The 13,204-nt window shown below is 41.4% G+C and overlaps 1 protein-coding gene across 4 annotated transcripts in view; it reads right to left on the bottom strand.

Annotated features, from left to right (window-relative positions):
• The window catches only part of LOC123996696 (pituitary adenylate cyclase-activating polypeptide type I receptor-like), a 67,857-nt gene that overhangs the window by 29,640 nt on the left and 25,013 nt on the right, over nucleotides 1–13,204 (bottom strand). For 2 of the 4 annotated variants that reach the window (XM_046300303.1, XM_046300305.1), the window contains exon 3: nucleotides 3,867–3,975. In XM_046300303.1, the coding sequence (XP_046156259.1) occupies nucleotides 3,867–3,975 (109 nt within the window). The remainder of the gene's footprint in view (nucleotides 1–3,866; nucleotides 3,976–13,204) is intronic. The other 2 variants (XM_046300304.1, XM_046300306.1) reach the window with 1 other exon arrangement.

Here is a 13,204-nt window from a genome sequence, read left to right as displayed (position 1 = left end):
TTCCACTGGGATTCTCTGCCTCTAACCCTATTACAGGGGCTGAGTCACTGGCTTACTGGTGCTCTTTCATGCCGTCCCTAGGAGGGGTGTGTCACTTGAGTGGGTTGAGTCACTGATGTGATCTTCCTGTCTGGGTCGACGCCCCCCCTTGGGTTGTGCCGTGGCGGAGATCTCTGTTGGCTATACTCGGCCTTGTCTCAGGATGGTTAGTTGGTGGTTGAAGATATCCCTCTAGTGGTGTGGGGGCTGTGGTTTGGCAAAGTGGGTGGGGTTATATCCTTCCTGTTTGGCCCTGTCCAGGGCCAAACAGGAATCTACAACAGCACAGATTCTGTCAGACCTGGGCCCCGAGAGTAAATCTCAGTAAGAACAAAATAATGATGTTCCAAAAAAGTTCCAGTCGCCAGGACCACAAATACAAATTCCATCTAGACACCGTTGCCCTAGAGCACACAAAAAACGATACATACCTTGGCCTAAACATCAGCGCCACAGGTAACTTGCGCAAAGCTGTGAACGATCTGAGAGACAAGGCAAGAAGGGCATTCTATGCCATCAAAAGGAACATAACATTCAACATACCAATTAGGATCTGAATAAAAATACTTGAATCATTTAGAGAACCCATTGCCCTTTATGGTTGTGAGGTCTGGGGTCTGCTCACCAACGAAGACTTCACAAAATGGGACAAACACCAAATTGAGACTCTGCATGCAGAATTCTGAAAAAATATCCTCCGTGTACAACGTAGAACACCAAATAATGCATGCAGAGCAGAATTAGGCCGATACCCGCTAATGATTAAAATCCAGAAAAGAGCCATTAAATTCTACAACCACCTAAAAGGAAGCGATTTCAAAACCTTCCATAACAAAGCCATCACCTACAGAGAGATGAACCTGGAGAAGAGTCCCCTAAGCAAGCTAGTCCTGGGGCTCTGTTTACAAACACAAACACACCCCAATGAGCCCCAGGACAGCAACTCAATTAGACCCAACCGAATCATGAGAAAACAAAAAGATCATTACTTGACACATTGGACAGAATTAACAAAAAAACTCAGCAAACTAGAATGCTATTTGGTCCTAAACAAAGAGTACACAGTGGCAGAATACCTGACCACTGTAACTGACCCAAACCTAAGGAAAGCTTTGACTATGTACAGACTCAGTGAGCAAAGCCTTGCTATTGAGAAAGGCCGCCGTAGGCAGACCTGGCTCTCAAGAGAAGACAGGCTATGTGCACACTGCCCACAAAATGAGTTGGAAACTGCGCTGCACTTCCTAACCTCCTGCCCAATTTATGACCATATTAGAGATACATATTTCCCTCAGATTACACAGATCCACAAAGATTTCGAAAACAATCCCGATTTTGATAAACTTCCATATCTACTGGGTGAAATACCACAGAGTGCCATCACAGCAGTAAGATTTGTGACCTGTTACCACAAGAAAAGGTCAACCAGTGAAGAAGAAACACCATTTTAAATACAACCTGTCACATCCTGACCTTAGAGATCCTTTATTCTCTATTTTGGGTTAGGTCGGGGTGTGACTAGGGTGGGCATTCTAGTTTTGTTATTTCTATGTTGGCCTGGTATTGTTTCCCAATCATAGGCAGCTGTCTATCGTTGTCTCTGATTGATCATATTCCCACCTGTTTGTTGTGGGACCTTGTTTGTGTGTAGTGGCCTGTGAGCACTCCATGACTTCATGTTTCGTTTTGCTCTTTATTGTTTTTGTGAGTTTCATTTCAATTAAACATGTGGAACTCTACATGCGCTGCACCTTGGTCCATTTTTTCCAACGAACGTGACACAACCCATATTTATGCTTATTTATTTTCCATTTTGTACTTTAGCCATTTGTACATTGTTACAACACTGTATATATACATAATATGACATTAGTAATGTCTTCATTCTTTTGGAACTTCTGTGAGTGTAATGTTTACTATTAATTTTTATTTATTATTTCACTTTTGTATATTATCTACTTCACTTGCTTTGGCAATGTTAACATATGTTTCCCATGCCAATAAAGCACCTTAAATTGAGAGAGAGAGAGACTCTGACAGAGAGATATTCAGTCTGACAGCCTCGCATCTGCTCTCCATGGTTTATCTCTGCTTCAGCTCAAACAACATCAGTATCAAGGACCAGCCCTACAACTAGCCACTTCCGTAACATTCCCCTAATGATCTTCTAACAACATAACATAATTTTACCTGACATAATATAATGTAACATAACATTATCATCATACCTCTAAAATGTGCCTACAAAACAACCCCTAACAATTCCATTCTGTTCATGAGACAGACAATTTTATATAGCACAACCATATTTATCATGCAAATCAATCTGTCATATGTGTGTCTATCGCCAATCTCTCTGCTGGTTTAGCTCCTCAACCAAGCCTCCCTCCTTTTATTTCACCCTCCCTCTCCCATACTCCCTCTATTCCTCCCTTCCTCCATCTCCCACTCTCTCTTTATCCCTTCCTCTCTCTCTCTCCCTCACTCTCCCTCTATCTCCAATCTCTCTGCTGGTTTAGCTTGAGTGCTCTTCAACCAAGCCTCCATCTTGACAGTCTGGACACACACACACACACACACAAGCTCTCATTCCCCCAACACCCCCCTCTCCACACACACATCCTCTGCCTCGCTCCCCCAACTGCTTTCTACAAATTTGTTTTGACAGCTGGTGTGTTCATACTCTCAGAACAAACCACACAGGAGAGGTTTTCTCTGTGAAATAACTCAGGGGAGGCTGCATGTATACTGTATGTAGTAACATCCTGAGCTGTACTGAGATCTGTGTTACAGGGTCCGTCGGGGTGAGGAGGGTAAGGCTGTGGGGCCTGGAGACTGTCTCAATGCACTGTGCGTAGAAGCAGCCTGATCTGTACTAGCTTTACTGCGTTGTCACAGGTTCTGTCGGGAAGAAGGGAGGAGGGTTGTGGGGCTGAGGAGCTTCGAGACTCTATGGTTTAATGTAATCTTCTCTTCACACATCATCTATCCTTCCTGTCACAGAGAGACGGCTGTCACTCACTGGCTGTCAGATCACATTATAGAATCAACACAGGGTCGCTTTATGTTTGTTATTTGTTCTTACGTTCTCTATTTCTTCCTCTCTTTGTCTCACTTTCTCTTTCACTTCCTCTCTACCACGGTAGAACAACAACAGTGCCGATTATGACTTACATGATACTTGGTCAAGACTCATACATATAATGCTTCTCAGTATCCTTCTGTCTGTCAGTCTCATACAACACACTGTAACTGGAATCTACCGCTGGGAACAGCTATGTACTGTATGTATGTCTGCTGTGTGAATAATCATGAATATGTCAGAGAAAACCAAAAATCGAACCTTTAAAATGATATCTGTGGATTATGGAGACACAATGTACCCTGAAAAACATCAGAATCTCAAAAGATTGGCTGTATCTGAAATCCTGTTTTCCTAAATGGAGAAACTGAAAGGCAAATCGAGGAATACCTGAAGCTGACAATAATTAATCTAACTGGCACACTAACATTGCAAAATTGAATTACAGAAATGGGGAGATCTGTATGTGTGTGTTGCTAGGTCTGTAAATGGTCCATATTCACACTTGTCACTTTAAACTTGTCACTTTACTGCCTAACTGCCACAGTTTAGCACAGCTGAATCAATGGTGCTAGGCTGCTAATGAAAATAAAGTGTTTCATCAATATTTAATCTCAAAATGTGTTACCTCGTCAATCTCTAACATATGAATAGTGGTATAAATACTGACACTACAAAACCCCACAAGAGGAGAAGCCGAAACATACTGTAAATACACCAAACAAATAGACATAGACACACATACGGAACCTACTAAACTCTAGGCCGTTTTCTGGGTCATCCTCTGCCATCCTCTCCATACATTTCTCCTGTTCTCTCTTGATGACACAGTCAGAGTGGTGGAGACTAGACACCTGCAACACAGAAACATGATCTCATTAGAATATATCAAAACAGTGGGATTTAACCATTCTAGTTATATGTCACCTTAGCTGACATATTAGTTCTTAATCACATATGGTGACATACAGAACTATTTACATGGGTTAGAGGTCAGACTACAACAGATCATTATAGACCACCATGTTTAGACATACAGTCCCCAGACTACAACACACCGTTACAGACCACCATGTTTAGACATACAGGCCCCAGACTACAACAGATCATTATAGACCACCATGTTTAGACATACAGTCCCCAGACTACAACACACCGTTACAGACCACCATGTTTAGACATACAGGCCCCAGACTACAACAAACCATTATAGACCACTGTGTTTAGACATACAGTCCCCAGACTACAACACACCGTTACAGACCACCATGTTTAGACATACAGGCCCCAGACTACAACAAACCATTATAGACCACCATGTTTAGACATACAGTCCCCAGACTACAACACACCGTTACAGACCACCATGTTTAGACATACAGGCCCCAGACTACAACAAACCATTATAGACCACTGTGTTTAGACATACAGGTCCCAGACTACAACAAACCGTTACAGACCACTGTGTTTAGATATACAGGTCCCAGACTACAACAAACCATTACAGACCACCATGTTTAGACATACAGGTCCCAGACTACAACAAACCATTATAGGCCACCATGTTTAGACATACAGTCCCCAGACTACAACAAACCATTACAGACCACCATGTTTAGACATACAGGCCCCAGACTACAACAAACCATTACAGACCACCATGTTTAGACATACAGTCCCCAGACTACAAAAAACCATTACAGACCACCATGTTTAGACATACAGGCCCCAGACTACAACAAACCATTACAGACCACCATGTTTAGACATACAGGCCCCAGACTACAACAGTTCATTAGGAGGATCTTCATTTGAGACAGTTTCCTACAGCAGGAAAATAATATTGCCGCAAAAGGAATAGTGAATTATTATGTGAATTATAAGGGAAAAGGGAAATTAAGGGAGGGAAAATTAAGTCTGGAAGTGGAAATTACAAACTTCAGAAGCCATTTTAAACCTCACACTAAACGTTTTAAATTTCCTGCATTGCAGGACAGTTCTCCTGCAACAGGGTAAATCAAATGAAGATCCTACATCTGTACAAGCATTGACCACAGACCATTAGGAATACACAGAGGGACGCTGAACAGAAAACCACTTACACAGTTTAATTAGCTGTGTACATTCACCTGTTTGTGTTGCTTACACACCAGTGAGCAGTCACAAGACATGCTATGCAGAATTAGCTCAGTCCTGCTTAATGTGCTATGTTCATTACTCATGAATATCGAAGATAAAGGCAAGAGTTAAGCCATCCAGGACACAGAGGGCATTTGCCACCAGAAACCAGAACACACACTGAACACCCCCAACATGACAACATGACAACACATAAAGATGAACCATAGATGAACAGAACAGACACTGTATCATCACTGTATTAAGACAAAACAGAGGCAAGCTCATAGCAACAGCCAGGAGCCTGGAGCCACGTACAGAGACATGGAGGTCAGGCCCTGAGAGACCCTCTCTGCCACCCCACGCAGCCTGCTGACGGATGCACAAAGCTGGACTGCCTGTGGAGGGAAAGGGGGGTTGGAAAGGAGAGAGGGGACACTGTCCAGCCTTTGTGCTGGTGTCAGCCCTCAGTCCACGCACACTAGCCCTGGGAGACGTCGGTCCAGCCACGTCATCCTGGCTTTATGAACCTCAGCAGCTCCATGGGGGAGAAGGTTATTATATTATATCCATCACCACCATAGGAGGTGTGGGTTCTTATACTCACCAGAGTTACTGACGTCAGCAACACAACGTGGGCGCATACACAGACTGGCTGGAACAACATTTATTGGCTAGAACCAGTGTAGACATTGACTAAGTAACAAACATAGAAAAAAACAACTGTCTGCAACTACTGATACTGTAAATAACGACAGTTTTGTGTTTCCAAAATTAAAGAAAAACACATCACTTGATAAAAAACTATTCCTATGTATCCACAGCTATTCACAATGAGGCATTAGAATTCTAGGTCTTCACGGGTCCAACAGACTCGGAATTCTGAGATCCGACCTGTGACCCGAATGGGTCCGGACTGTTGTCTCGGATCTGGGTTGAGCCTGATATAATTGCCACGGGTCTTGGGTATTTGCAATTATAATTGATTTACCGAATGGACCCGATATGACCCATCCCCTGTTAATTTAATGTGTGTGTGAGCTCGTTATCTGTGGCAGCCAATTGCAACTCAATAAAACGTATAGCTTATGACCAGCTGAAACTGGGTCCTCGGGACAAGTTGTGATATTGTTGTAAAGATGAGAAAAATGTTGGCACGGCCAAATGGTGTGCAAGTCACTATTCAGGCTTTGTAACTTTTAAATATTGTATTATCTATTGTTTTTATTATTATTATTATTATTATATATCATTGTTATAGGCCTATTTAAGAATCTAAAACAGTTCTTAAAATATGCTAAAAGTGTTTAGTTTCATTGTGTTGAGACATTTTCGTTGGCTAAAAGACAGTTCAAATTAAGTTTGGACTGTCTTTTTAATTTTGTGGTCCGTATTTAGTTTAAGATACAGTAGGTTAAAAGTAGGCCTGTTGTAAAATAAATAGCATTAGCCTATTGCTGCCTTTGTTGGTAATTTCTGCAATATAGGCATAGCCAATGAAGCTTTAAACATTTCTTTAAATATGCAACAAGTGTTTGTTTCATTCTGTTGAACCATTTTCTTTGGACAAATTAAGTTCCAACTGTAATGTTGTGTTTGTCACAACATAATAGAATTACCAGCCTACTATAGGGCTACACTCACTAATGAAAAGGAAAAAGCAAAACTTTATTTAATACCGCAATATAATAATTCTATTATTAATTTACTATTAATTCTAGTATTTTCCCTATAAACAATGCTTGAAGCTGTAAACAATGCTCCAGGTGGGAAAGAAAAGTGTGAAGTGCGATTGAGATTGCGTCATCTGTGGATCTGTTGGGGCGGTATGGCAATTGGAGTGGGTCTAGGGTTTCCGGCATGGTGGTGTTGATGTGAGCCATGACAAGCCATTCAAAGCACTTCATGGCTACCGACGTGAATACTATCATTTAGGCAGGTTACCTTCTCTTTCTTGGGCACAGGGACTATGGTGGTCTGTTTGAAACATGTAGGTATTACAGATTTGGTCAGGGAGAGGTTGACACTTGCCAGTTGGCCCCCACATATTTTGAGTTCACATCCGGGTAATCCATCTGACCCCGCGGCTTTGTGAATGTTGACCTGTTTAAAGGTCTTGCTCACATGGCTACGAAGAGCGTGATCACACAGTCGTCCAGAACAGCTGGTGCTCTCATGCATGCTTCAATGTTGCTTGCCTTGAAGCGAGCATAAAAGGCATTTAGCTCGTCTGGTAGGCTAGTGTCACTGGGCAGTTCGTAGCTGGGTTTCCCTTTGTAGTTCGTAATATTTGTCAAACCCTGCCACATCTAACAAGCGTCAGAGCCTGTGTAGTAGGATGCAATCCTAGTCCTGTATTGAGTACTAAGCTACAAAAACAACGGAGTTAAATAGTTCCAGTCTGCCGGGAAGCATTTATCCATGTATACGGGTAAGAATTTAGCTACATTTTCAGATATAAGTTTCTAATTTAGTCAGAAAGCCATTTATATTGCAAGTTAAAGCGTTCTGTTAGTTAGATAGCCAACGTTAGCTTGCTGGCTTGCAAGCTAACGTTACCTGTATGATCTGTGTAGTACTATTAAATGAATCAGAAATCCATTTGCATTGCTAGTTATAGCCTAATGTTATCTAGCTAACATTGAACCTAGTTTGTTAGCTTTAGCTACCTGCAGATTCATACTACAGCTATGACAATGTTTGTATTGGTAGTAGTATGAGTTGGGATTATGACGGTTTATTGTTTAGCTACCTAGCTACCGAAATGTCTAAACAAAAGACTCCATTTAGGCCGGATTATTACATGACCCATCAAATTAGTCAGGTGTGTCGGGGGTGATTATGGCCATCTATTGTATTTCATGTGTTCATGTCTAGACAATAGAGACCCATCCACTTAGCTGGAATTTGGGGAATGTTGCTTAAATTCATCAAAAAAGTTATCTTATAACAGTGAACCTTTTTTTGTGGGATACACATAAGGCAATTCAAGGTTTTGTGGCATATTCTGGTTAAACTATCTCCAATTCAATGGAATTGGAAACCTCTGCATGCACAATGCCTTCTTCCATCACATGTACAACATTCTCAAGATCTTGCACACTAATGAGATGCTATTGAGCCCACACTACTACACTATCTGAGCCAACATGCTTTCTGGTAAGTTTTGATTACAATACTGGCTGGGGTGAATATATTTTATAGGACATATGTTATGTTTTGTTAACTTCTTTGGTGTAGGGGGCAGTATTGGTAGCTTGGATGAAAAAAGTGCCCAAATTAAGCTGCCTGCTACTCAGCCGTAAAAGCTAGAATATGCATACAATTAGTACATTTGGATAAAAAACACTCTGAAGTTTCTAAAACTGTTTGATTAATGTCTGTGAGTATAACAGAACTCATATGGCAGACCTGAGAAAATATCCAACCAGGAAGTGGGAAATCTGAGGTTTGTAGTTTTTCAACTCAGCCCCCATTGAAGATACAGGGTGATATTAGTTATGTTTCACTTTCCAAGGCTTCCACTAGATGTCAACAGTATTTAGAACCTGTTTTGAGGATTCTACTCTAAATGAGGGGAAAATAAGAGCTCTTTGAGTGAGTAGTCTGGCAGAGTGCCACAGCCTCGGTCTGGCGCGCTCATGTGAAAGGTAGCTACGTTCCACTTTTTTATTATTATTATTATTATTTTTTTAACCTTTATTTTACTAGGCAAGTCAGTTAAGAACAAATTCTTATTTTCAATGACGGCCTAGGAACAGTGGGTTAACTGCCTGTTCAGGGGCAGTACCTTGTCAGCTCGGGGATTCGAACTTGCAACCTTTCGGTTACTAGTCCAACGCTCTAACCACTACGCTACCCTGCCACCCCACTTCATTTATACAGACAAAGGAATTGTCCGGTTGGAACATTAACAAAGTTTTATGTTAAAAACATCCTAAAGATTGATTCCATACTTAGGTTGGCATGTTTCTATGGGCTGTAACTCAACTTTTTGAACTTTTCGTCGGCCGACGTTCGGCCTGAACGTGCTTTTGGATTTGTTTACCAAACACCCTAACAAAAGAAGATATTTGGACATAACTGATGGACATTATCGAACAAATCAAACATTTATGGTGGAACTGGGATTCCTGGTTTGTTTTCTCCGTAAAGTTGTGTTGAAATCTGACAGCAGTTGCATTAACCTCTTCAACCTATGGGGGCGCTATTTCATTTTTGGATAAAAAATGTGCCCGTTTTAAACGCAATATTTTGTCACAAAAAGATGCTTGACTGCATATAATTGACAGCTTTGGAAAGAAAACACTCTGACGTTTCCAAAACGGCAAAGATATTATCTGTGAGTGCCACAGAACTGATGCTACAGGCGAAACCAAGATGAAACTTCAAACAGGAAATTAGCAGAATTTTTGAGGCTCTGTTTTCCATTGTCAACTTATATGGCTGTGAATGCGCCAGGAATGAGCCTGCCCTTTCTGTCATTTCCCCAAGGTGTCTGCAGCATTGTGACATGTTTGTAGGCATATCATTGGAAGATTGGCCATAAGAGACTACATTTACCAGGTGCCCACCCGGTGTCCTTTGTCTAAATTGGTGCATAATTGGTGCATAATAAAAAGTTTGGGGTTTTGATGACTGAATTTTCAGGTTTTTTTTCGTAGCTAAACGTGACGCAGAAAACGGAGCGATTTGTCCTAAACAAATAATCTTTCAGGAAAAACTGAACATTTGCTATCTAACTGAGAGTCTCCTCATTGAAAACATCTGAAGTTCTTCAAAGGTAAATTATTTTTTTTGAATGCTTTTCTGGTTTTTGTGAAAATGTTGCCTGCTGAATGCTAATGCTAAATGCTATGCTAAATGCTACGCTAGCTATCAAAACTGTTACACAAATGCTTGTTTTGCTATGGTTGAGAAGCATATTTTGAAAATCTGAGATGACAGTGTTTTAACAAAAGACTAAGCTTGAGAGCTAGCATATTGATTTCATTTCATTTATTTTGAAATTTCATTTCATTTGAAAATCTGAGATGACAGTGTTTTAACAAAAGGCATGAATATTGATTTATTTCACGATTTTCATGAATAGTTAACGTTGCGTTATGGTAATGAGCTTGAGGCTGTAGTCACGATCCCAGGTCCGGGATGGCTCGACGCAAGAAGTTAAGGATAAGTTTATCTAAAGTTCCATGTATAATAGTTGTATCTTTATCAATGTTTATTATGAGTATTTCTGTAAATTGACGTGGCTCTCTGCAATATCACCACATGTTTTAGAACTACTGAACATAACGCGCCAATGTAAACTCAGACTTTTTTATATAAATATGAACTTTATCAAAGAAAACATACATGTATTGTGTAACATGAAGTCCTATGAGTGTCATCTGATGAAGATCATCAAAGGGTAGTGATTCATTTTATCTCTATTTCTGCTTTTTGTGACTCCTCTCTTTGGCTGGAAAAAAATGGCTGTGTTTTTCTGTGGCTTAGTGGTGACCTAACGTAATCGTTTGTGATGCTTTCGATGTAAATCCTTTTTGAAATCAGACACCGTGGCTGGATTAACGATAATTTTATCTTTAAAATTATGTTAAATACTTGTATGCTTGAGGAATTTTAATTATGAGATTTTTGTTGTTTTCAATTTGGCGCCCTGCACTTTCACTGGCTGGTGCGGGGGGTTCCGCTAGCAGAACCTCAGTCCTAGACAGGTTAACTAGTAAATAGGAGCCTACAGAAAAGTCTGTTTAAATCATTTCTAACTTGTTAACAATTTCTGCTCGTTAGTTTTTGCTACTATGTGGGTTTTAGCTTGCTTGAGCCTGCTACCTGAGGAGTGTTAATTCACCTGTTTCCAAACATGTTTCATTTTTAAATATTTATCTTACAAATGAGGTGTTTAATCTAACTGCTATTTATCTGCTCATGGAATTGTATTTTTTTTTACTCTGTTTTTTCTCATCTTTACAGGAAAATACTACAGGCACTACCTGATGTGTGGAGACATTTCACTGCAGCTAGTAGAAAGAAAAGCTGTGTACATTTGCAAATACTGTGCCAAATCATATGGGAAGAATGCCACAAAGATGCATAATCATCTGGCCATGTGCATAAAGTTCCCTCAGCGCTCACAACAAGCAACCTCTGACAAAAGTCCCTCTACTTCTATTTGAGGTGAAAATGATTAATCAGACACCTTATCGATAGCAACAGCCCATGGTCCTCCTGGAATCAGACACCTTATCGATAACAACAGCTCATGTCCTCCTGGAATCAAGTTTTTTGACTCAGTGGAGGAACGTAGTCAGAGAAATGCTGATGAATGTCTTGCTCGAGCTGTGTATGCAACTGGTTCACCTCTGATACTCACAGGCATTGTGCATTGGAAGAGATTTCTGAGTGTTCTTCACCCAGCATACACCCCTCCAACCAGCCATGCTTTATCTACTCATTTGCTGGATACAGAGTTCAAGTGAAGGTCAAGCAAATCATAGAGAAAGCAGACTGTATTGCAATCATCTCTGATGGGTGGTCGAATGTTTGTGGGCAAGGAATAATTAACTACATCATCTCCACCCCTCAAACAGTATTCTACAAGAGCACAGACACAAGGGACAACAGACACACCGGTCCCTACATTGCAGATGAGCTGAAGGCAGTCATCAATGACCTTGGACCACAGAAAGTATTTGCACTGGTGACAGACAATGCTGCGAACATGAAGGCTGCTTGGTCTAAAGTGGAGGAGTCCTACCCTCACATCACACCCATTGGCTGTGCTGCTCATACATTGAATCTGCTCCTCAGGGACATCATGGCACTGAAAACAATGGATACACTCTACAATTAAGCCAAGGAAAGGTTAGGTATGTGAAGGGTCATCAAGTTATAGCAGCAATCTACCTCACCAAGCAAAGTGAGAAGAATAAGAGCACCACATTGAAGCTGCCCAGCAACACCCATTGGGGTGGTGTTGTCATCATGTTTGACAGTCTCCTGAAGGGGAAGGAGTCTCTCCAAGAAATGGCCATATCACAGTCTGCCGATATGGACAGCCCCATCAAAAGCATCCTCATGGATGATGTATTTTGGGAGAGAGTGGTTAGCAGCCTGAAACTCCTGAAACCTATAGCAGTATCCCTTGCACGGATTGAGGGAGACAATGCCATCCTGTCTGATGTTCAGATTCTGCTTGCAGATGTAAGAGAAGAAATCCGTACTGCCCTACCCACTTCACTGTTGCTCCAAGCAGAGGAAACTGCAGTTCTGAAATACATCAAAAAGCGTGAAGATTTCTGCCTGAAGCCCATACATGCTGCAGCGTACATGTTGGACCCCAAGTATGCTGGCTAGAGCACCCTGTCTGGTGCAGAGATCAACAAGGCCTTTGGTGTCATCACTACCGTATCTCGCCACCTTGGCCTGGATGAGGGCAAGGTTCTTGGCAGTCTGGTGAAGTACACTTCCAAGCAAGGGCTTTGGGATGGAGATGCAATATGGCAGTCGTGCCAACATGTATCATCAGCCACCTGATGGGAGGGACTTTGTGGATCTGAAGCTCTTTCCCCTGTTGCCTCCATCATCCTCCAAATCCCACCAACATCAGCTGCCTCAAAGCACAACTGGTCCTTCTTTGGGAACACACACACCAAAGCACGAAACAGGCTGACCAATACAAGAGTTGAATTGGTGGCGATCCGGGCAAATTTGAGGCTTTTTGAGCCTGACAATGAGCAATCCTCAACAAGGTTGGAAAGTGAGGCCTCAGACTCTGATTTTCAAGAGCTTGACATTGAGGAGGTCCAGGGAGAAGACATGGAAGCCTGAGAGGAAGACAACCAAAGCTTTAGTTTCTAGACTATCATTTTACAGATGTATGTTGAAAACGCTTTTGGGAGATGTGGTGGATCATTGGGGATCATTTAATATTCCCTTTCTTTTGTTGTTCAGTGAAATCAT

The sequence above is a fragment of the Oncorhynchus gorbuscha genome, linkage group LG15, assembly GCF_021184085.1.
Source record: "Oncorhynchus gorbuscha isolate QuinsamMale2020 ecotype Even-year linkage group LG15, OgorEven_v1.0, whole genome shotgun sequence".
In the NCBI taxonomy this organism is placed as follows: Eukaryota; Metazoa; Chordata; class Actinopteri; order Salmoniformes; family Salmonidae; genus Oncorhynchus; species Oncorhynchus gorbuscha.
The sequence above is the reverse complement of the archived record's forward strand: the minus strand, read 5'-3'. Positions and strand labels throughout refer to the sequence as shown.